Source organism: Rhinopithecus bieti, unplaced genomic scaffold, assembly GCF_001698545.2.
Source record: "Rhinopithecus bieti isolate Rb0 unplaced genomic scaffold, ASM169854v2 scaffold_3041, whole genome shotgun sequence".
NCBI lineage: Eukaryota > Metazoa > Chordata > Mammalia > Primates > Cercopithecidae > Rhinopithecus > Rhinopithecus bieti.
The window spans coordinates 430,408-455,413 of NW_016804262.1; the positions used below are offsets into that span (position 1 = coordinate 430,408).

General features: G+C 40.9%; 1 protein-coding gene across 2 annotated transcripts in view; it reads left to right on the forward strand.

Annotated features, from left to right (window-relative positions):
- CUNH10orf67 (chromosome unknown C10orf67 homolog) overlaps positions 1-25,006 on the forward strand; it is a 139,460-nt gene that overhangs the window by 53,891 nt on the left and 60,563 nt on the right. For both annotated transcript variants that reach the window (XM_017867437.1, XM_017867438.1), the window contains 3 exons: positions 2,102-2,167; positions 14,276-14,335; positions 15,104-15,268. In XM_017867437.1, the coding sequence (XP_017722926.1) occupies positions 2,102-2,167; positions 14,276-14,335; positions 15,104-15,268 (291 nt within the window). The remainder of the gene's footprint in view (positions 1-2,101; positions 2,168-14,275; positions 14,336-15,103; positions 15,269-25,006) is intronic.

The window sequence follows — 25,006 nt, forward strand, 5'->3', positions numbered from 1 at the left end:
TAAGCCCTGGATGCACTTAAAAACAGATTGAAAATGGGACTGAATTTGGGGAGGCTGACCTCTTGCCATCTATCTGGGCTAAGCATGGTCAGTTATGGAATTCATAGCTTTTGTGTTTTAATTCCAGGAATCAAATGCCAGCTGTGTCTGTGCCTGTCTTCTAGCTGCTGCCACAGTAGAATCTGTTCTCATGAATTTCACTCTGGGAGGGAGACAGACCCAGAGTCAGAGAGCACAGTACAGGTGTGATAGCGTCAGGATGCAGAGAAGCAGAGTTTGCTGTGCAGCACACAAGAGGCATTCCCAGCCTGTACTCTACGGGATCAGGGAAGGTTGGAGGAAGGATACTGCACTGGCCCGGAGAAGAGCTGTTAGAGTTAGCCAGCAAAGAGATGTGGGAGAGTTGAGAGGGGTATTCTAAGTACCACGCAAAAGCACCTTGTATAGGAAAGGGAGTGTGATTTGCTGTAGCTGAAGAGTACCTGAGAGCAAGGAGTGGCAAGGGGCAGAGGACAGTGGCAGAAGATTATATTCATGCAAAAAAGGTTTGAATTACCTTCTAAGTGCGTTGGAGAGCCTTGAACATTGCGGCAGGATCAGATTTGTGTTTCAGAAAGAAAATGAATGGGAGGGAGGAAAGCCCGGAACCAGAGTCCAGTGAAGGTGTTGCTTGGATAAACCAGGGAAACGATAAAGAACTGAAACAAGAACGATGACACTGGGGATGTTTATTAAATTAATACAGACATGAATTAATGAAATTGAATGCATATCAAAATGAAAGGTTGAATTTTACTAGCTTATAACACACACAAACAGCAACTGATCAATGTAAATACCAAGGCAAGTCACAAGGGAACAAGGACCCTGCAGTGCATGGGGTTTTTGTTTGTTTTTTCATTTTTTGGGTACCTAGTAGGTATATATATTTATGGGGTATATGAAATATTTTGGTACAGGCATTATAATGTGTAATAATCACATGAGGGTAAGTGGGGTATCCATCACCTCAAGCATTTATCCTTTGTATTACAAACAAGCCATTTATACTCTTTTAGTTATTTTTAAATGTACAATTAAATTATTGACTATAGTCACGCTGTTGTGCTATCAAATACTAGGTCTTATTCGTTCTTTCTAGCCCTTTTTTTTTTTTTGTACCATTAACCCTATTACCCCACCCCTCACTACCCTTCCCAGCATCTGGTAACCATCCTTCTTGTTATCTCCGTAAGTTCAATTGTTTTAATTTCTAGCTCCCACAAATAAATGGTTTGTTCGTTTGTTTAGAGATCGGGTCTTGTTCTAGGCTGGAGTGAAGTGGTATGACTATAGTTCATTGCAGCCTTAAATTCCTGGGCTCAAGCAATCCTCCTGCTTCAGCCTCCGAAGTAGCTTGGATTACAGGCACGTGCAACTGTGCCCAGCTAATTTTTGTATTTTTAGTAGAAATGGGGTTTCACCATGTGGGTCAGGCTGGTCTTGAACTCCTGACCTCAGGTGATCCACCTGCCTCAGCCTTCCAAAGTGCTGGGACTATGAGCGTCAGCCACTGTGCCCAGCCTAAAAAATTTTTTTTGTGGAGACCTGATATCACTGTGTTTGAGACCAGGTTGGTCTCAAACTCTTGGCCTCAAGCAATCCTCCTGCCTCAGCCTCTGAAAGCACTGGGATTACAGGTGTGAGCCACTGCACCCAGCCCAGTGTATGCTTCTGATAGCTATTTTCAATTGGTATAAATGTAGTTTGATATGCACATAGATACAACGCAAAACCCTAAAATAAGAGATGGGTCACAAAAAACATTAGGCAAAATTGTTCTTTTTGACAGAGTAGGACTTGCTTTATTGTGATGTTACATTTTGATGGTGTGGGGTGAGGAGAGGTGTAAATAAATTGGTATTTTCTGTGTATATTTTACTTGCTTACGTAATAATTCTATGATAAGGTAAGATGATAGTCTGTAGAAATTTAATTTTCTTTTGATGGGATTGAGATCCATTTTTCTGATATTAAAGTATGTTTCACTAAATTCTCTTGAGGAGAGATTTTAGATGTTCTGTTCTTATCTTTAATAAAAATAATTTCTTCTCTATTTCAGTTAATGGATAGTAGAGAAAGATTAAGAGAGGAGCTTAATTATGAAAAATCATTAGTTCAGGATGTGGTAAGATGATTTACATTATTTCCTAACTATTTGAATTCAGGAATTTAATTTAACCATGAAAGTTTTATAAACTTTATTTGTGATTGTTTCCTGTGAATGACTGACTCATTTCACCTTTATCAGAAATCTAAGTACATGTATAATTATAAATATTTGTAAATGGTCATTTTAAAGAAAGCAGTTTGAGTAGCACAGCAATAAATATGCTTACTAGAGTCCTGTGTAAGAAATAGTATTACCATTTAAAACCATGTATAAAATTTCTGCATTTTATTATGGAGATTAAAAAAAAAAACAAATAGGAGAGCCCACTATTTTGAAGGAATTGCTATTTTCAGTTACAAATTGCCGTGACAATAAAAAAGAGCCCAGCTAGATATTTTGGCATTCTGTGTTAGTCTCGTAAGAAAACACTGCCTTTTATGTTCTTTTAAGAGAACTTTCCAGACGGCTGGTCTTTTATCAGTTGACTACCCAGCCCCCAGCCCCCCCACAGCAGCCCCCCGCCCAGCTTATGGTGGCGTATTTGGCTTTCAGCTGATTACCACTAGTATGTCTTTGTTACAGTAAACTGACTGTGTTTATTATAATAAAAAATAAAACACAGCTTGACTTGCGTTCTAAATGTGCTTGAAAAGAATATGATACTGTTTGGAAGAGAAAAGGTTGCTCATAGGAAATCAACACTTCAGATATTGAAACATTCGCTTTTTTACAGCTTGTCACACTTTGTGCCAAGTCATGACTGTTTCCCTAACTCTGTTTTGTTACTCTCAGCACCCTGTGTTTTGGGTTCCTTGTCATAGAAATTAATGCAAAACAATTCTCCTGGATTACAATAAAGCCTTCTATGAAACCAACTTGGGAATGCAGGCAACGAAAAAAATTTATGGTTGGCGATTCACAAAAACCATGTGTTAACAAATGTGTTATTTTGAGCCTGCTACTTTTAAATACCTGGCATATAAAAATAGACTCCATTATTTGAGTCTACTTGGTGAATTTCTTCTACCTCGAGCCCCACTCTCTTCTGTCATTCCTCCAAAGTTCAGGCTTTACTTTGGAAAACAAACAACTAAATAAATGTGCATATTGTCATTAAAATTGGAAGTGTTTTTATAGAGTGGAAAGCCAATGTTATATTGTTTGTTAGCAGCAATAGAGAAGAAATTAAACTACTCAGTCAGTGAATTTGTGCCTATACTAGGAGCAGATCCCATACTCTTTGAATTACTTTGCCTCTTTATTTTAACTGTAAGCCTTTAACGGGTGCTATTGTATTGCTCACAGGGGAACCAATCACATTTTATTTTGTAGTTTAGAAGTTTGTTGCGCCCCAAGCTTGTTGCCAAGCAGCAAGAGCCTGCACCACAAACTCCACGACAGCGAAAGAGCCTTCAGGATGCCTAGACTAGTCTAGGAGCTCATGATTTCAATAGAGGGAGTGGGCTTGATGTTCTTCATGTGATGGAGGTTTCCATTGCATACCCGCTTTGGATCCATCGAGGTCACTATTTCGCCGCCTTCTCCCTACTCCTGCAAGGCATTCTGTTATTCACTTGGAGGCAGCCTGGTTTTGTTGTTGCTATTTGGGCTTTCTTTGCTTCTTGCTATCCTGCGTTTTTCCAGGACCCAAGATTTGTGATTGCACTGACAAGGGAGAGTGGGAGAAGGTGGAGTTGACCACTGTCATTTTGTAAAAATTTAAATACTTTCTAGCCAGAAGGGTTTTGTTACATGCTTGCCTATTATTATATTCCAGTGAAAGTTATTTTCTGACCTGTTAAGAGTGTAGTGCAAAAAGCCAAAGAACTGGTAGTAAAGAGGCACAATCGATAAGTATATGTAAACTGGCTGTGTGTGGCAGCTCATGCCTGTAATCCCAGTGCTTTGGGAGGCTGAGATGGGGGGATCGCTTGAGCCCAGGAGTTTGAGACCCGCCTGAGCAACATAGTGAGGCCCCGTTTTTATATAAAATAAAAAAGATTAGTTAGGCATAGTAGCACATACCTGCAGTCCTCCTACTCAGGAGGCTAGGTGGGAGGTGTGAGGATCACTTGAGCCCAGAAGTTTGACACTGCAGTGAGCTGTGATCATACCACTGCTTTTCAGCCTAGGCAACAGAGCAAGACCCTGTCTTTAAAAAAATAGATAAATAAATAAATATTTATTTATTATATATAACTTATATACATATTTATTATTTATTATGTATATCATATATATGTTAGGTAAGCAATGCGACCTAGAGTGATTGTATCCTTAGATTGGCTTTTGAGGAAGCATATGAAATAATTTTGGATCTTTCCATGATTCCTAGGCTAAGTGGCTTTCATTTATTTTGAAGTTAACAAAAGAGAGGGCCCTCATCAGAAAAACACCATGATTGAACTCTTTCTCTTACTTCATTTCTATCTGCTTCATCCCAGTGCACCCTATTTCTTGGAGCAATCCAGACTGGAGATGGGAAGGAAGTACATAGGTTGCCCTAGCCCCATTCTGGGGGCACAGCACTAAGTTACCCTTGTAGTCTCCCTCACCCCCACAACTAGGTTCCTGATGCCTGCGTTCCCTCTGAGGCATACCTCAAGCCTGTGCAGTCCTGTTATATGTCATGTGGCAGTGTTTGGCCATCCAGTTAGGAAACAGATGTTTTCAGTGGTCCATGCAAAGCCACGTTTACATGGAAACTCTGCGAATAGTGACTCTTCATTAAGACAAACATGACACAAGCATGACCCAATGTGACTGTCCCTATATGCCATGGAAGGCAGAGGAGCAAGTTCTGCTGTCCGAGTGGTCCCTATCTCACTGTCAGTGAGTCTGTACCCGCTGGTCAGTCAAATGTGCTCCATGTAATCTTGGACATTTATTAGTCCTGCATAGCCTTCACAACCTACTTTTTAAAATAACATTTATAAAATATAGAGACAGGGTCTCACTGTATTGCCCAGGCTGGTCTTGAACTCCTGGACTGAAGCAATCCTCCCGCCTTGGCCTCCTAAAGTGTTGGGATTACAGACATGAGCCACTGTGACCGACCCACAATCCCCTTAGGAAGTCAAAGAGCTAGAAGGCAAACCTTGTGAAAGGAAGAGCTCCCCTGAGGGTGTGTTGTTCAAGATTAATCAGAATGAGCCCCATGAATTCTTGCAGCCATCCACCACAGGTAGATTTCTCTCTTTATAATCAGGAGATTCAGACAAGGATGCCTCATAGTTCCGTTCCTTCTGTGCTGTTCCTTCTCCCTGAACTGACCTCTCTTGGTCAGCACCTGGTTAGGTCCTCTCATCTTTCAGTTCAGAGGTCAGATGCTGCCTCCTCTGGGAAACCTCTCCCACCCTGACTTCCCTTGCCTGGAAGAGATGCCCACCCTCATGCTGGCATGGCACACAGTTTTCCTCCTGTGGCTCTTGTCACATTCTTTAGAGATGGCCTGTTATCTTACCTGCTATTTCCATTCTGTGAGCTATGATTTTACCCCTAAAACCTAACATGGTGGCCCCCATGGAGTAGATGGCCAATAAATATTTGTTATGAGTAAATGATGGAAGGGATAACAAAAAATAGTTGAGAATGGCTTAACCCACTCTATATATGGCATGAACTATATGTACTTTAATAAGCCCATAATACTGTTAATACATACATGACACAGCTATACAATATAGAGAGGACCTGCAACGGGGTTTCCAGGATTACTTTCCAGGTTCCATTCCAGTGGTTCTCAAACTTTTTGGTCTCAGGGTCTCTTTACACTCTTAAATGTTTTTTGAGATCCCCCAAGAAAATTTGATTTAGATGGTGATATAGTTTGGATGTGTGTTCCCATCAAAATCTCATATAGAAATGTAAGCTCCAGTGTTGGAGTGGGGGCCTTGTGGGAGGTGATTGTATCATGTGGGCAGATTTCTCATGAATGGTTTAGCACCATCCCCCATTATACTGTCTTCACTATAGTGAGTGAGTTCTGGTGAGATCTGGTCATTTAAAAGTGTGTAGCACCTCCCGACTTCTCTCTGTTGCTCCTGTTCCCACCATGTGAGACACCTGCTCCCCCTTCACCTCCCACCATGATTGAAAGCTTCTTGAGATCTCCCCAGAAGCAGAAGCCCCTATGCTTCCTATACAGCCTGCAGAACCGTGAGCCAATTAAACCTCTTTTCTTTATAAATTACCCAGTCTCAGATATTTCTTTTTAGCAATGTGAGAATATACTAACACAGATAGGTTTTATCTATTGATGTTTACCATATATGAAAGGAAAACATAATCAAATTATTTGTTAAGTGACTTAAAAATAACAACACTAAACTCTTCACATGCTGACATAAATGGCATATTGTTTATAAGAAAATCTTTCCCAACACAGAAAATGTTTAGCAAAAGTGACTTTGTCTTACATATGTGTGTATTTTGTATACGTGTGTGTGTATTTTTTTTTTTTTTTTTTTGAGACAGTCTTACTCTGTCACCCAGACTGCCGTGCAGTGGCACAATCATGGCTCACTGCAGCCTCGACTTCCTGGGCTCAGGTTATTCTCCTGCCTCAACCTCCCAAGTAGCTGGGATTATAGCCACGCACCAACACGTCTGGCTAATTTTTCTATTTTTTGTAGAGACATGGTTTTGCCACATTGCCCAGGCTGGTTGTGAACTCCTGGGCTCAAGTGATCCACCCACCTCAGCCTCTCAAAGTGCTGGAATTACAAGCATGAGCCACAATACCCAGTCACTTATTTCTGTAAATTTCTTTAGTGTTTGGTTTCCTGGAAATTATTTAAATTCTCATAGATACTTCTGTATTCTCTGCCATGATAAATATCACATAGCTTTTGAAAAACTCCAGTGTCCACTCATGAGATCATGAGAATGAAGAAACAGTGACTAATCTGTTAGTATTATTATGAGAATAATTTAGGCCTCACAGAACCCCTAAGGTTTGGGGCACCTTAGGGGTCCTTGGACCACATGTTGAGGTCTGCTGCCTTATTTAATAAGGAAAAACTCTTAGCCAGGTGTGGTTAAGTGAAATGTCTTTATCCGTTTGTGATTCTGATCCTCTTCCTTTGTTTTCATTTAATTTATTTATTCACCGATTCCTTTCCCTGGCACATCGCTATTAGAATGTTACACTTTCTAATATACTTACTAATACTAATATATTTACATAAATACAAGCCATTACTCCTGCACTCAGGGAGGCAGTTCACATTTTCACATAAGGAAATTGCCATTTATCTCTCGCAATGTGGTGATTGGGCTAAGTGCTCCCCATGGGCAATATCTTGTGTTGTGCTGTTGTATTCCTAGATGGAATGCAAGGGTACAGGCATACATACCTCTAGAATGTGTGGTGCAGGTATAAAGTTTATTGATTAAAAACTTACAAGAAGAAAATTAACAGACAGGACACACTCCTTTGGTCTTTTATTAGCCCACCAAGAGGAGAGCTTGGGTAAGGTGAATCACAGGAATTGCTGTGGGAGAGGGATCCCCCCGACACACCACTTTATATATTTATAGGGAAGTTGGCTATCTACCACACTATATGACAATGGGAGCTTCCTGGCCAGGGAATTGTCTTTCTAAAAAGGGGAGCACCCAGAGCTGAGCTAGAGGAGTTGACGTCAATGCCTTCTGTATGAACAGGAGTCCTGCAGGTCTTCCAGAGGCTCCCTTTATCCCCCCTGAGCCATTTCACTGACCAAGCAACAGAGTGAGGAAGGAGTTATTGGGTCATGGGTTTGTCTGTTCTCACCAGTAACGTGTAAAGTTTCCTTCCCTCCTCAGAGAAAAGAGGAGTGGATTATTCACACCTGCACTCAGTGATGAAAGCATTGATCATGACTGATAGGGTGACCAGCTCATCCTGGTTTGTTCATTCTTAGCACTGACAGCCCTACATCCTGAGAAACCCCCTCAGTCCTAAAAAACACCAGGATAGTTAATCACCCTAATAGAAAGAAACCCGGAAGCTTCTTCTATTAGTCCAGGGATTCCAAATAAACCTAAGTTCATGTATCAACTCCAATGTATTGAGAGAGAATTTTGAGGCAGAATGGAAACTGTGGGAAAAAGGGCTCAAACTTTTAAAAATTAACCATATTGATATTGATTACAGGGAAAACTTATCAAGTGAGCTGGAATTCAAGGTGACTCCTGCCCAAATTTTTTAAAACCTCAAAAAATTCTAGATACAGTATTACAAACATCTTTGTAAAAGCATAAAAAAATGACCAGGGACATGGGGCTTACCTGGTCAAAAGTCAAACATCAAGGGAAACACAGAGGGGTCAGTTGAGGTTTCTAAGCTGATTGTCCTGAGGGGACAATCTGCACTAAACAGAAGTCACAGTGCAGGGCATGCTAGAGTGCCTGTGTGTGTGTGTGTGTGTGTGTGTCTGTGTGTCTGTGTGTCTGTGTGTGTGTGTGTGTAGGGGTAATCAGCAGTGATCTCTTGCATTAGGCTGCAAACCAAAGGTCATTCCTGCTGGATGAGCATGACCAAATGTAAACCTGACACCTACCTAATACCCAGAGGCCTGCAGGGGAGAGTTGCCTCTGTACGGAGCAACACAAGGGGGACAATCTCTTCCTGAAGGGTTTTGAGAGGCAGGACTTACAGGGGATTTGCAACTCAAGTTTGTATTCACAGAACCTCAAACCTTCAGTTTAGTTAGCTTGTTTGTTTTTAAGAGATGGGATCTTGATATCTTGCATAAACTGATCTCAAACTCCTGTGCTCAAGCAATCCTCCCACCTCAGCCTCCCAAGTAGCTGGGACTACGTGCCACTGCACCTGGCATCAGTTTGGTTTTAAGTGAATAGAAAGTACCCCTGAAAGAAGCAAATGGAAATACTCTCTATAAGGAGTACTTTAATCCTAAGCCTCAGAGAATTCCCAGAATTCTCTACCCTACAATTATAGGAGCAATTAATATCACATAGTCAAGGATAAGGAAGCACACAAGGAAATAAACCACCTGTGTGTTGCGGGAAGCCAGGGACCCCGAACAGAGGGACCGGCTGAAGCCGCAGCAGAAGAACATAAATTGTGAAGATTTTATGGACATATATTAGTTCCAAAAATTAATACTTTTATAATTTCTTATGCCTGTCTTTACTGCAGTCTTTGAACATAAATTGTGAACATTTCATTGATATTTATTAGTTCCCAAAATTAATACTTTTATAATTTCCTATGCCTGTCTTTAATCTCTTAATCGTCATCTTCATAAGCTGAGGATGTATGTCACCTCAGGACCCTGTGATGATTGCATTAACTGTACACATTGTTTGTAAAACATGTGTTTGAACAGTATGAAATTCAGTCGCAACCCTGAAAGAACAGAATAACAGCGATTTTCAGGGAACAAGGAAAGATAACCATAAGGTCTGACTGCCTGCAGGATCGGGCAGAATAGAGCCATATTTTTCTTCTTGCAGGGAGCCTATAAATGGACGTGTGAGTAGAAGAAATATTGCTGAATTATTTTCCCAGTAAGGAATATTAATAATTAATACCCTGGGAAAGGAATACATTCCCAGGGGTAGGTCTATAGACGGCTGCTCTGGGAGTGTCTGTCTTATGCGGCTGAGATAAGGGATGAAATACGCCCTGGTCTCCCGCAGTGCCCTCAGGCTTACTAGGATTGGAAAATTCCAGCCTGGTAAGTAAATTCTAGTCAGACCAGTTGTCTGCTCTCAAACCCTGTTTCCTGTTAAGATGTTTATCAAGACAATGCATGCCCAGCAGGACACAGACCCTCATCAGTAATTCTAATTTTGTCCTTGCCTTGTGATCTTGCTCTGCCCTTTGCCTTGTGATCTTGTATTGCCCTTTGAAGCATGTGATCTCTGTGACCCACTCCCTATTCATACACCCCCTCTCCTTTTGAAATCCCTAGTAAAAACTTGCTGATTTTGCAGCTTGGGGTCATCATCACAGTCCTACCATTATGTGATGACACCCCTGGAGGCCCTGCTGTAAAATTTCTCTCTTTGTACTTTTTCTCTTTATTTCTCAGATTGGCCAACACTTGGGTAAAATAGAAACAATGTATGTTGAAATATTGGGGGCTGGTTCCCCTGATGCCTGTGAGAAACAATACAGAGTAAAAACAACTACATGGACTTCAGAAGTTCGAGTTTTCCAACAATATTTACTGTGTATAGTAGTTTTCCTCCAAAAGTGGAGCAGGACTTGGTCCTAGTCAAGAAACTGGCAATATATGCCTAGTTGGATTTCAAAATTACTATGGACCAGCTATTGCTCTATGCCTCCTTCTTCCCTTGAATGGAGTGGGATCTCTAGTGCTTATCCTACGTCCCACCATGGAACATTGGCTGTGTGGGGACAGATAACTTGTCTCTTTAGTTTCTGGATCTTCAGATCAAGAGAGATTGTACTCAAGGAGCCTCATCTGCACCTGGGCCTGATTTAGATAATGAGATTCCAGACTTCAAGCTGATGCTATAGTACAATGAGATTTTTTAAGGCCTTGAGTGAAGATAAATATATTTTGTTCATGGGAAGGATATAAAATAATGGAGTCAAAAGGCAGGTAGATGAAGAAAAAGCATTTGAGGGACTCCAATTTCCATTCATGATAAAAAATACTCTCAGCAAACTGGGAATAGAAGAGAACCTCTCAAGCTGATAAAAGATATCTACACAACACACTATTATGGTTAATAGTGAAAGGATGAAGATTTTGACTCTGAAGTCAGAAATATGACAAGAATTCCTGCTCTTATTACTTCCCTTCAACGTCATGTTTTAGGTCCTAACCAGTGCAATAACACACACACACAGAAATAATAACATCCAGATAGGGAAGGAAGAGGTAGAACTTTTTAAATTCCCAGATGACATGATCATCTCTATAGGAAATCCTAATAAATCTACAAATAAAAGCTACTAGAATTAATAAGTGAATACAGAAAGGTTGCAAAGATCAAGAAAAAAAATCTTGTACTTCTATATATAAACAATGAACAATCAGAAATTGAAATTTTGAAAAACACCAGTTATGATAGCATCAAACAATATGAAGTGCTTATGGATAAACATGACAAAATATGTACAAAACATGTACAGTTAATATAAAATACTGCTGAAATAAAGACTTAAATAGATGCAGAAATATTTCCATTGTTCATGATTCAAGAGATGTATATTATCAAGCTGTCAATTCTCTCCAGATTGATTTATGGATTCAACACAATCCTAATCAAAATCCCAGCAGGGTTTTTTGTGTTATTGTTGTTGTTGTTGAAATCAACAAGCCTATCCTAAAATTTATATAGACATCCACAAGACCTGGGATAGCTAAAACAATTTTGAAAAAGAACAAAGTTGAAAGATGCACACACCTGGTTCAAACTTGCTGTAAAATTATAGTAGTCGAGGTAAAGTGGTCTTGGCATAAGGAGAAACATAGATTGCTGAAATAGACTAGAGAATCCAGTAGTAGACCCTATGGATCATATATAATGAATTGATTTCTGACCAAGATGCAAAGGCAATTCAAGTAGTAAGGATAATCTTTTCAACAAACAGTACTGGAACAATTGGACAGCAATAAGCAAAAAATGAACCTCAACCCTTACCTGACACCTCATATTAAAGTTAACTTGAAATGGATCAGAATTGTAATAGCTGAGACTAAAAAAACTTCTAGATAAAGATATAACAGAGAATCTTAGTGATCTCAGATTTGGCAAAGATTTCTTAAATAACAAATTACAGTTTATCAAAAATTTAAAAAGTTTAGCCAGGCATGGTGGTTCGCACCTGTAATACCAACACTTTAGGAGGCCGAGGCTGGCAGATTGCTTGAGCCTAGGAGTTGAAGACCAGCCTGGGCAACATGGTGAAACTTCATCTCTATAAAAAATAGAAAAATTAGGCAGTCATACTGGCATGCACCTGTAGTCCCAGATACTTCAGAGGCTGAGGTGGGAGGATCACGTGAACCCAGGGAGGTCAAGTCTGCAGTGAGCCCTGGTCTCACCACTACACTTCAGCCTGGTGATAGAGCAAGACGTTGTGTCAGACAACAACAGCAAGAAGTTTACTGTTCAAAATGTTTTTCTTTTAATGAAAAAACAAACCACAGAGTGGGAGAAAATATTTGCAAAATATCTTTAACAAAGGATTTGCATCTAGACTATGCAAATAACTTACAATGTAATAAAAACAACCCAGTTTTTTAAATGGCCAAACTATTTGAACAGGCACTTTATTTAAAAAGATATATAGAGGCAAATGATGACATAAAAAGATGCCCAACATCATTAGTCTTTAGGGAGATACAAATTAAAATCTCAATGAAATATCACTATATACTCACTAGCCTGGCTAAAATTTAAAAGATCGACCATATAAAGTGTTGTCAAGGATGTGGAGCAACTAGAACTCTCATTCTCTGCTAGTGGAAATGTAAAATATACATTTAGAAAAATGTTTTGACAGCTAAAAGAAATTTCTAAAATTCTATACTTAACAGATGATCTGGCCATCACACTCCTTGGTATTTACCCAAGATAAATAAAAGCACATGTTCACACAAAGTCTTGGGTCACAAATGTTTATAGCAGCTTTCTTTGTAAGAGCAAAAAACTGGAAACACCTCTGGTATCCGTTAATAGATAGAGGGGAGTCTAAGTCTCTTTGTAGGACTCTTAAGAACATGCTTTATGAATCTGAGTGCTCCAGTATTGGGTGCATATATATTCAGGACAGTTAGCTCTTCTTGTTGAATTGAACCTTTTACCATTATGTAGTGCCATTCTTTGTCTTTTTTGATCTTCATTGGTTTAAAGTCTGTTTTGTCAGAAACTAGGATTGTGACCCCTGCTTTTTTCTGTTTTCCTTTTTCTTGGTAAATTTTTCCCCCATCCCTTTATTATGAGCATATGTATTTCTTTGAATGTGAGATGGGTCTGTTGAAGAAAGCATACTGATGGGTCTTGACTCTTTATCCAGCTTGCCATTTTGTGTCTTTTAATTGGGGCTCTGTCCCAGGGAGAGATCAGAGTTCTGTATATATAACCCTGGCTGGAGTTGCTGAAATTCCTGCAGGGAGGCCCCACCCAGTAAGGAGAGCTGGATCAGGGTTCCACTTAAGCAGTCTGGCCACGATTTCTGCACAGCAGCTGTGCTGCATTGTGGGAGACTCCTCCTCATCTGAACCACCTGGACTCCCTAGAACTGGCAGGCTAGAACAGCTGAGTCAACCAAACTGCAGAGATGGCGGCCGCCTCTCCCCCTGGGAATTTGGTCCATCTTAGGCCGTCTCCAACCTGTTGCTGCTGGCTGGCTGGAATTCCAAGTCAGTGGGGCTTAACCTGTGAGGCATCATGGAAGTAGGTCCTGCAGAACAAAGCTGCTTGACTCCCTGGATTCAGTCCCCTTCCCAGGGGAAGGTACAGACAGATCTGCCACCTTACTGGGATTCCCAGGACCAGAGTATGTAAAACTGCTGGGTCTCCATGTATGCCTGAGCAGCTACTCTGCCAAGACTCTACACACCTCTGTGTATCAGACCCAGGGCCCTGGTGGTATGGGCTCATGAGAGGATCTCCTGATCCACAGGTTGCAAAGATCTATGGGAGAAGCATGGTTTCCCAGGGGAGGTCACACAATCACACACCACTTCCCTTGTCTGGGGACAGGGGTTCCTTTGGCTCTGTGCCACTCCTGGGTGGACCCATCACCCCACCTGCTTTTCTTCATTCTCTGTAGGTCAAGTTGTCTGCCTAGTCAGTCCCAATGTGAGAATCTGGATATTTCAGTTGAAGGTGCTGAACACATAATGCATGTTTTCCTTTGATCTCTGTTGTACTTAATGCAATGAATAAATGTTAATGACTTCAGATATTTGCAATGTTATATATTTCTGTTTACTTTTTTAATAAAAGTTCTTTTTCTGGATACAAGTTTGTTTTCTCTTTGATATTATAACTTGTATCCCATAATAGTTTTGGCAGACAAATGGTTTAAAATGTTACTCTTTCATTGCTTATAGAAGTTTTATAGAAAATTGTCTTTTTTTAATCTTTATAGATAATAACCAATGATATGGGTCTTCATTTTTACAGATTAATAAACAGAAAGAGGACAAGGAAATGAGAAAAAAGTATGGCAGCTTAAGTGTCAAGGTTTGTATTTAAGTTTTTTCTCCTCTTTCTCTTTTATTTTGTGCTTCCCTGATTTTGGCATCTGAATTGACAAATCTATGTAGCATACTGAGGTTTTTCACTTTCCAACATCTGAGTTTGAAAAAGAAAGTTCTTGAAAGTGAGAGCAAGGCCAGGAGCAGTGGCTCACGCCTATAATCCTAGTACTTTGGGAGGCCGAGGCAGGAGGATTGCTTGAGTCCAGGAGTTCAAGACCAGCCTGCGCAATATAGTGAGACTATCTCTTTAAAAATAAATAAATAAATAAAGTGGTGTAAGAAGTGTGAATGGGAAATCAGGAGCTGATTGTTGAGAACAGGGAGCAGAGAGTGAAATCGAAAGCCAAAAAACCAGCTAGTGGGGCATCAGGAGGAGTGCATCCTGATATCCTCATCCTTCCTAGTATTTCCCTACCTTCTTCCTACCTAGATACAGGCCTCAAGCTGCCACCCACCCCTCTCCACATAGACCTCACCATTCCAGGGGATTCCAAAGAGCATTGATTTGTTGGTGTGTTCTTCTTAGGACATGAGGATTAAAGGGGGAGAGTGGAGAAATGAGCTCAGCCTACCAATCAAATCCTGCCAGGGGAGATTGTGGGCCTGGGAGCAAGAATAAATCCATGCGCTCTAGGACTGAAAACCTCAGCTCTGCAATTGCAGCTCAGGGGAGGGGTAGAGTGTGAAAGAGAGGGACACAAATCCAAGAAACAAAATGAGAATAACAAAGTTGTTTACTTTTGTGTGGCAGGCTGCAAAATCAGCCAAGGGGAGAGAAGCTTCTTTGTCCCCATGGTCCAAGTCTCCACCCAGCACCACAGCTTCGAGGCCACATTCTGCTTCCATGAGTATATCATCTGCTGGGGCCAAGAAAGCTAAGACTCCAAAGAAGGCTTTAAAGGAAGAGCAATTTGTGGTAAGAACTGCTTCCATGACCATACCCTGTCCACCCTCCTCTGCACAGGGGCTCCTGTCTCTTAAGCCCTATCCATGAGGCCTGCAGTCTAAGCACACCTCATTCTCACCCCTGAGTTGGGGGCTCCAGCTGCCTATTTCTAAACCAACATGTCAGGGTGAGCCTCCTTCACTTTCCCAAGATGAAGTCATCAGTATCCCCAGCCAGGCAGTTGAGTCACTAAGCCCCAGTGGGTCTCTATTTAATTACCAAAATAGAGAAGCTACATCCCAAGCACTTTCTAGGATATACAGTCTCAAACTCATGACTGCCCAGTGTCCATCAGAAGCTCACTGAAGATTCCCGGAAAGACACACAGGTATCCAGTCCATTTGCTCATGCAGGATTCCTCTGGAGGAAGTCATGCTGTCAGCGACGTGCATGCATGAACTCTATGCTGCTGCTCTCCTTTTCTACCTTTCCCCAGATCATCACAACTGTTTTTGCAGGAGCTAGGGTGGCACCCTTGGTCTACATACAAAGGAGGTGCTAAGAAGTAGCTCTGGGACACAGCTCACTGTAGGCTAATTGTGTGTATATTTATGAGGCACTGCTCACTACATTATACAACACCTCCCATCATCATGACCCTGTGTCTCTATAGCCTTCTGCTCTTAGCTATAAGGATAGTTGTATTTCTACAACTCTTAGTTGATCTGTGGACACTGTGAATTGTGTAAGTAGTCAAGGCTCCTTTTAGAAGGCATAGAACCCAATTGGTGACACATATGGCCAATGCCAGGCGTTTCACATAGAGTCTCTCCACTGCATATTTTGCTCTCTCAAACTCTTTGTCCTGTTCCTACATGTTCCCTCGTTCTTCATTCTTCCTCTACACAGGGCAGAATTTGCATTTCTCTCACTTAGAGCGTGGAGGAGTGGAGCAGAATTGTGCACGCTGTGTGCATCCTTGCTCCAAAAAGGGGGAAGGCAAGGTGCCGACCTCTTGTGCCCACTCATCAGGAGATGGACCACTCCTCATATCCACAGAGCAGGAGGGAGCAGGTAGAGCAAGGCCAGGCTTGTTGTGCTAGTGGAAGTCACACTACTGGGAAGAGAAAAAGGATTCTCCTATGTGAGCATTTCCACTTTGCAGAGGGTTAGGAAGTGTAGACAATTGGAAATCAGTGTAATTTCCCAAGGGAAAAAACTGACACTGGAAGAGGGTAAATTTTGCATAGAAATGACCAGTGATTAGGTTCTAGAAGTAAGATTTTTATAACCCAGATTTTGGGAAGTATTTTTTTGGACCACACAGAAAAAAAGAACTGGCCCGCTGTGCAATGCTGCGTGCTGACCTGGTTGGGGAGACCGGCCACACTGGGTGAGGGGCCCAAGACTGGGTCAGCTGCCATGAAATCGGTCATGTGTCAGGGGTCTGTGGACTGAGGCTCTGAGATGATGGCTGGGAGGACTGCAGAGCCCGGTCAGCCACTGGGGCAGAGCAGCTGAGCCTCTTGTCCTGGGGTCACAGCAGCAGGGGGCAGCTGCAACAGAAGGTGCCCCGGTCCCTACAGCAACCCGAAGGCTGGAACTAAATCCTAGAATTCCAGTTTGGAAGCTCCAGTGTCCCCAGTTTACAGATAGAAGCTGAGCTTCCAAAGTCACAGCCACAAGAGGCAGAGATATTCCATGTTGTCCCCCACCAAAAATGCAAAATAAAGGACAAAGACTGACAAATCTCTGAGAAGGTGTCATTTCAATAGACTTTTCTCTTTGTGTAACAGTCTTTCCCTGTGACTGTAATGATTGTGGCCTGGGTATCTCCAAAGCTTACCAGAACATTTTGTCAGCTGAAGGAGTCTCTGAAGTTAATATGTAACAATAAGTGAAAATTGGACGGGGGGAGGGGAGAAATTACTTAAACTGGGGTTCCGTATTTATATGAATTGGCTCAATTGTAAAATGAAGTATGTTTTTCTAGTTCATTGTTATTACTGTCACTTACACTTTGTTAACAATAATAATCCTATTGTTCTAAGCGCTCCCTTCTATCCCCTTCCACTGTGGTTTTTTCTTTACCGTATATATACACAGTCTAGCTATAATTTTCCTACTCCTCTCTTTTAAATATTTAACTCCATGGAGGTAGCTGGACTTCTTAAAAATTGTCTTTAAAGGGTTTTATAATATTTACCACGTGTAAGTGACCACATGGAGGGCTTGTTACAGGAACTTTGTACATCAGTCATTTAACGTATCTAATTAATCATACTTATTTTTTGAAATCTGTGTCATTCGGTGGGAACAGCACACGTGCTACCCACAGCGAAGCACACAGTGATAAACTGAGTGTTTAGCCAGTCTGAAAAATACGATATGAACATTAGTCGTCTGATATTTATTAATGAACGATTTCACAACATAAAATTTGTATTTGTACAGTGCTTTTACGTAAAGTTTGTTTTTTGATATGTGCAGAACATTTCAAATACTCAAGTTTCACATATCAAGGTTAAAATGGATTCTCAGATTTTCCTCTCCCCACCTTGAGTAATTAGTTAATTAGGGTTGCACCCAATACATGCTTCCATGGAGGACTTCTGAGCTTCCATGGGGTAACCTGGTCTGTACTGACGAACATATGGTGCATGCTTTGATCTGCAGAGAGAATCGGGGCCCTTCTGTGTGGGAAATGGGACATGGGAGAAAGTCAGTCATGTTCCCATTCTTAGACTTCTCTCAATACAAAGCAATTTGTACAGATAAAAGACTTCAATAAAAACTCTAGAACTTTTTTTTTCTTTAACACTCAAGAAGTGTTAGGTAAAAAAGTATCGCAACCATTTTGCAGTTATGACCATAGTCACCTTGCAAGCTAGTGATTTTTAAAAAATTGTTATTATGGGATATAGAATTATTACTACAGGTATATAATATTATAGGCTAGCCGGTTGAAGAAAAGATCTTTTCTTCTGAAATTTAGTATTTTTCTCCTAGATACAACTCTTATTTGCTTAAATTGCACATTTAAGATAAGCTCTATTAGAGAAGAAAACGTTATAATCTGCTTATTGTTTCATTATTCCATTCTTTTTTTCCCTTGGCTTGGCTTGATACAGCAGGCAGTTAAGAGGCTGCAGAGCAGTGTGGGAAAACCAGCACTTTACCCGTTGTTTATCCGGCAGCGCTAAGCAATGCAGTAATACAGAGATAGGACAGTCCTGTACATGTGCATGGTCTTCAGAGGTTGTCAAAGGATATTTACTGTATTTTGATGGATTATGATGACACAAAAGAATTTTCCTTATCATACTTGATCTTTGTTTTATAATATGGATAACCCTAAAATGTAGCAATAAAATGTCAAAATCATTGAGAATCACATTTTTCATTTATCACTAAAATGAATTCATCTTTAGATTCTGCTCTCAGAGAGCATAATTGAAAATGTGAGTAATATATTTAAAATCCAGCTGAAAGGTGGCTTTTATCTTCTGCCTTATTTTATGCTGGGTAGTTTGATAATAAATTAAATAAATACTTTCAGTATATTTGGAACAGAAAATATTCTAGTGAAAATAGTGTTTAATGTTTGTGGGATACATGAAAAGATGTCAAAACCAACTGAAAAGGGGTTTATGCTTGTGCTTTTATTGATTTTGTTGGGAACAATTATAACATTTTATTTGTGGCATTCACTGGGTTTGAGCGTAACTTAAATTGAGGACTGAAGATTTTGCTGTGAAATCAGGAATAGATAAATTCAAGGTTTGGATAATGTACTTATTCTTCCCTACACACTGTCAGCCATTGGGACAGATGTGAGGTCCTGACCACAGATGATAGCGACTTGGTGGTAGCAGAAATGTCATCCCTGACATTCAGGAGCCCGCAGACAGCAAGGTGACCCTCTTCCCCACCCCCGCCCCTCATATGGTGTTGCTTGATTCCATTTGCTGGGGCTTCAGCTGTGAATTTCTCTCCAGTTCCCAGTGGGAGTCGAGGCCGGTCCTGAACCCCAGGTCATTTGGCCAGACTCTTGACACTACCCAGACGTGGGTCTTTCCCCCGGAAGGCTGAGCATCTGACATGCTGTCATTCATCCTGACTGCCATCGTCACATCTGCCAGTGCTGCTGCCTGGTGTATTAAATCGCTGCTCACCAGAGTCAAGCCAGAGGTGGCTGTACCCCTCTAGACGCTGGCAGTGGACTGTTGACCACTGTCTTTGGATTTAGCCTTGCCAAACTTGTCAGTTTCTCCAACCCCAGTCTCTCCAGATCCCAACTTCCTCCTCAAACCCTGGGAATAAGTCTATGTGTGTTATAACACATCAATTTTGTTTTCTTTAGGAACTAATTTTCATGAAGGATGGTTCTTAAACCTTTTTTCATTTAACACTCTCTTAACTTTCTTTTCCTCAATGGAATCTCTGCTTGTTCATCGTGAAAATTGATCCTATTAAAATTCTTTGTTTTCTCTTATTGATTCATCTACTACTATTTCTTCCCATTTGCATGTCTGAACAATGTTAGATAACCAGTGACATCTCACCAAATTGATATATTGCTTGCCAAATCCAGAGTTCTTAAGTTGTGTTAGCTTATGCAGCTTAATTAGGGAATAAAGGTACACTTTTATTTTAGGCTTTAAAAAATCTTTAAAACAGTCCAGGGGTGGCTGGTCACACTTGTAATTCCAACACTTTGAGAGGCTGAGGTGGGAGGATCACTTGAGGCTAGGAGTTTGAAACCAGCCTGGGCAACATAGTGAGACCCCACCTCTACAAATATTTTTTAAGTTAGCCAAGTGTGTTAGTGCGTGTCTGTGGTCCTAGCTACTCAGGAGGCTGAGGTGAGAGGATTGTTTGAGCCCAGGAGTTCAAGGCTGCAGTGAGCTATGATGCCACCACTGCCTTCCAGCCCGGACAACATAGCTAGATCCTGTTTCAAAACAAAAAAATATGTCTTAGAAACAGTTTGAGGATCTCCTCTAGCAATCTCAGTGTGGGAATCATTTCTTTGTTGTGTGTGTGTGTGTGTGTGTGTGTATGTGTGCAGGTATTGAGATACTGTATCTCAGCCCTTGTATTAACTGGACTTCCCAAATTTTCATGGCATTTTCCCTTCCAAATCTGTAAAAGAAAAAGAAGTTATCTACACCTAATACCATGAAGCACTATGGAGTCCAGTTAATCCAGTGGCTGAAAATATACAGTGAACATTTATTTGAATTCATTCCACCAGAAATGATGGTCACAGGCCTAAACAACGAGTGTGATTCTGGTGGTCTGTCTCCCTTGTGGAAAATTTGCAAGTCAAATTCAATTACAATTTATAAAATTTCTGTGTGGTTTACATTAAATGAAGTATAAGAATATTTGAAAGGTCTTTTTGTGTTACAATTGGAAAGATTTCAATATGAAGGTTTAGATTTTTTTTTTTTTTTTTTTTGAAGCAGAGTCTCGCTCTGTCGCCCAGACTGGAGTGCAGTGGCCAGATCTCAGCTCACTGCAAGCTCCGCCTCCCGGGTTTACGCCATTCTCCTGCCTCAGCCTCCCGAGTAGCTGGGACTACAGGTGCCCGCCACCTCGCCCGGCTAGTTTTTTTTTGTATTTTTAGTAGAGACGGGGTTTCACCGTGTTCACCAGGATGGTCTCGATCTCCTGACCTCGTGATCCGCCCGTCTCGGCCTCCCAAAGTGCTGGGAGAAGGTTTAGATTTTTATGCAACCACTGGAAAAGTTAGGAAAGCAAAAATCAGGAAAGTAACATAAAAAAGATTTCAGACGGAAGCATCCAAGCAGCTGATTGGTAAGAGGTCAATAAGAAGCCACTACAATCCATAGGAACCTCTGGTGGGAAATTTCCCACCAAATAGCTTAGTCTTCAGCGGTGAAGAGAGCGTTTCTGATGAGCTCCCAGGAAAGCCACTTAAAACTCATATCTGTCCATGAATCTTGCTCTAAATGCCTTTGGATAATCTCCAATATTCCTGTCAAAGGTACAGTTCTTTAGAGTTCCTAACATGTTATATGCTCCAAAAATTAAAGTTTAATATAAATATTTCCATGTGACAAAAGTTGATATATTTGTCACAGCAAGATTTGCATTTGACACTTTTATTTATGCCATTTCTAGAGCTTTCATTTCTTTGTGTAGATCTAGGTTTCTGTCTGGTGTCAGACAACTTCTTCCTTTTGGTCTGCTGGCAATGAATTCTCTTAGTTTTTGTTTGTGTCTGGAAAAAGACCTTTTTTGCCTTTATTTTGATAGATATTTTCTGAAATATTTTCTGAGTCTGGATTGACGGTTTCATTCTTTTGATACTTTGAAGATATGACTACACCCTCCTTTGGCTTACACAGTTCCTGACAAGAGTATGCTGTAAGTTTTAACTTCGTTTCTCTCTTTCTAATGTCTTTTATTTTGGATTGACTTCAAGAGTTTCTCTTTCTCTTTGCTTTTCAACAGCTGGATAATAAAGTATCGTTGGTTGTTTCTTGTCCCTTCTCCTTCATCTCTTTATTTCTATTTATCCTGAACTTCTTGAATTTGTAGTTTGATATCTTTTATTAACTCCTAACTGTTACCTACAATTATGTCTTTGCCTTCAAATATGTCTGTGCTAGACTGTTTGATGTTGTTCCACAACTCTTACATGATCAGCCATTAAATTTTGAACTACTTTTTTTCTGTGTTTCAGTTTGGAGAGTTGTCTTTTTTACCTACCTTCAAATTCACTGATTAATTTTTCAGTTATATTGAATCTACTGATGAGCCCATCCAACAAATTCTTCATCTTGATTGTTGCCTGTTTTATTTCTAGTATTTCCATTTGATTCTTTTTACATTTTCCACCTCTCTGATGAAATTCACTATCTATTGCTCATCATGAATGGTGTTCACCTTTTCTCCTAGGTTCTTTAACATTTTGATTATAGTTCTTTCAAAGTCCTTATCTGATAGTTCCAAGATATGGGTCATCTTTGAGTCTGGTTCTGTTTATTGCTTTGTCTCCCAACAATAGATGTTTTTTCCTTGCGTTTTTGTCTGTCTTTTGTTTGGTTTTGTTTTGACATTTTAATTTCCTTTGAATATAAGTCAGTTTTTGCAAGCTAGAAAACAGAATCAACCTAACTCAATCTAGTCTTCTTGGGATCCAGGCTGAGTCTTGCAATCTTTAGCAGAATGCCATCATAATACTAGGTGCTAGCGCTAGGGTTATAAACTCTAAATAAGAACCACTTATCTGCATTTTTCATTAGGAAACAGCCCAAAAGTACAATCCTTAAAAGCATGATATACAGGACAGTTTGATATACAAAGGACAGAATGACCCAAATTGTATGCTGTCCAGTCTATTGGTGAACCAAATCAGAACTCACTAAAGATTGGTAAACAGAGAAAGTATTCATATTTTGAAAACTTGCCCTGTCGTTTGAAAAATTCCCGGATGCTGTCAATAAGAAAGCAAGTAAAAAATATAACAGATGTACTTTCACTGACATTTGATTTTACCATCGTTTTCCACTAGAACATGAAGGTAGAAATAAGTGTAGAAGATAAGATGCTTAGGTATTCTAAAAATAAATTACTTAGTAATTTTAAAAGGCATACTGTATTCTTTCATTTGCTACAAGAAAAAATTGACAATGAAGACTATTTGAAAGAAGTGTTGAACTCTAAATAGGATGGTGAAGGCAACACATTCCATTACAGAATAACTTCCCATTTTTCCAGACAATGAACATTGCTGTTCCTCCATGTTCCATATTCCTGGGGAAAACCGTGTCGGGAGCTTTTTGTCAGGGTCAGGAGATGAAAAATAGACTATATCCTAATGAGCTGGTTGTAAGTCCAGATAACATATTTGGAATAGACCCATAAAATCTGGCCAATGTTTTATTAAACATATGCAAACTACAGAATTCTTTAACCCTTAGACATAGTTTCTGCTCAGAATCTTAAAGCCGGGTGCAGTTCCACTGTGACTCCTCAGGGCTGAGGTGGGTGCTAGTCATCAAAGTCTGGAAGGTCATGGTGGGAGTAATCCTGGTAGCTTTTGGATGCATTCAGCAGGGATCAGAACTGGAACAACCTAGTCTGTCCCCACTTTGCTGATGTAGCCTGACAGCAGGAGGGAGCCTTTGATAATAGAAAGGTGCCAATCAAAAACAGCACAGTGGCGACTGCAATGGCCTTCTAAGGCATCTTAGGAAGGCCTTTTTTAAACCTTAGGAGGTCAGTGTAGCCATTGTGTGTGCTGGAGAGCCTTGAGATTTTACTTTACTACTAGGGATTCCAGTAGCCAAATTGGTATGGGATGGCATCATCACACGCCGACACAGCTACAGTTGGAGCAGCATGCCAGGCCACCTGTGCACCGAGAGCTTGCCCATGGTTAGCAGTGGGGATGCCAGAGACCACATGGTACAACCTCCTAACATGGCTGGCACCATCCAGCCTGTTCCAGCAAGCTGCCTCTTATTTCTGATTGAATGCTGGACATCATGTGTAGAATAGTAGAGATTGAAATAAATTGTATTCACATATGGAAATAACCTATCTCTTTTGAGACCATGGATACACACACCCATACACATATGTGTGTATACATATATTATGTGTGTGGGGGGGGATGTGTATGACTACTGTGACAGGTTGGGCCAATCTAACCAAAGTTGAGTTGAGATTGGTTGTTGCTATGGTTACCTCTAGTGGACCACAGTCCTTTTTATTTATTTATTTATTTAATAATAAAAAAAAAAGAGTCTGGCTCTGTCACCCAGGTTGGAGTGCAGTGATGTGATCTCAGCTCACTGAAACATCTGTCTCGTGGATTCAGGCCATCCTCCCATGCAGCTGAGACTACAGGCACATGCCACTATGCCCAGCTAACTTTTTTTTTTTTTTTTTTTGAGATAGAGTCTCGCTTTGTCACCCAGGCTGGAGTGCAGTGGTGCGATCTCAGCTCACTGCAAGCTCTGCCTCCCAGGTTCACGCCATTCTCCTGCCTCAGCCTCCCAAGTAGCTGGGACTACAGGCACCCGCCACCACGCCCAGCTAATTTTATGTATTTTAGTAGAGATGGGGTTTCACCGTGTTAGCCAGGATGGTCTTGATCTTTTGACCTCGTGATCTGTCCCCCTTGGCCTCCTAAAGTGCTGGGATTACAGGCGTGAGCCACCGCGCCCCGCCTAACTTTTGTGTTTTTTATAAAGGTGGAATTTTGCCATATTGCCCAGGCTGTTCTCAAACTCCTGAGCTCAAGGGGTCCTCCCACCTTGGCCCCACAAAGTGCTGAGATTACAGGTGTAATCCACTGCACCAGGCGACAGTTCTGATATTCTTTTTGTGGAGGGTGTGTGACTAGCGTGGGAGCTGGGGTCACAGAGTGCTTTTCTCTGAATACCACTCTACCCTCAGCTTATAGAAGAACCTGTCCACCTGTTCCATAGAGAAGATCTGCCTCCATGCTGTTACCCCTGCCTCAGTAGTGCATTGCTATTGCTTGATGCTCCATGAGTGAAGGTAGAGAGGATTCTCTGCAGTTCTAATCCAAACTCAGACTTTCAGAAGTGTCACATGCCCAGGCCCCAGAGGTGGACTTTCTCAGCATTCTTGCCCCTCTTCCTTGGGGCAGTTCACTCTGCCTTGTATCTGAAGTAGGTCTTGGGCAGGAGTTTCCTGTCCTTCCTGCAATAGTAGGACACCTCCACTTGGTATTGACATAGAGTTGAAGGTCCAAGACAATTA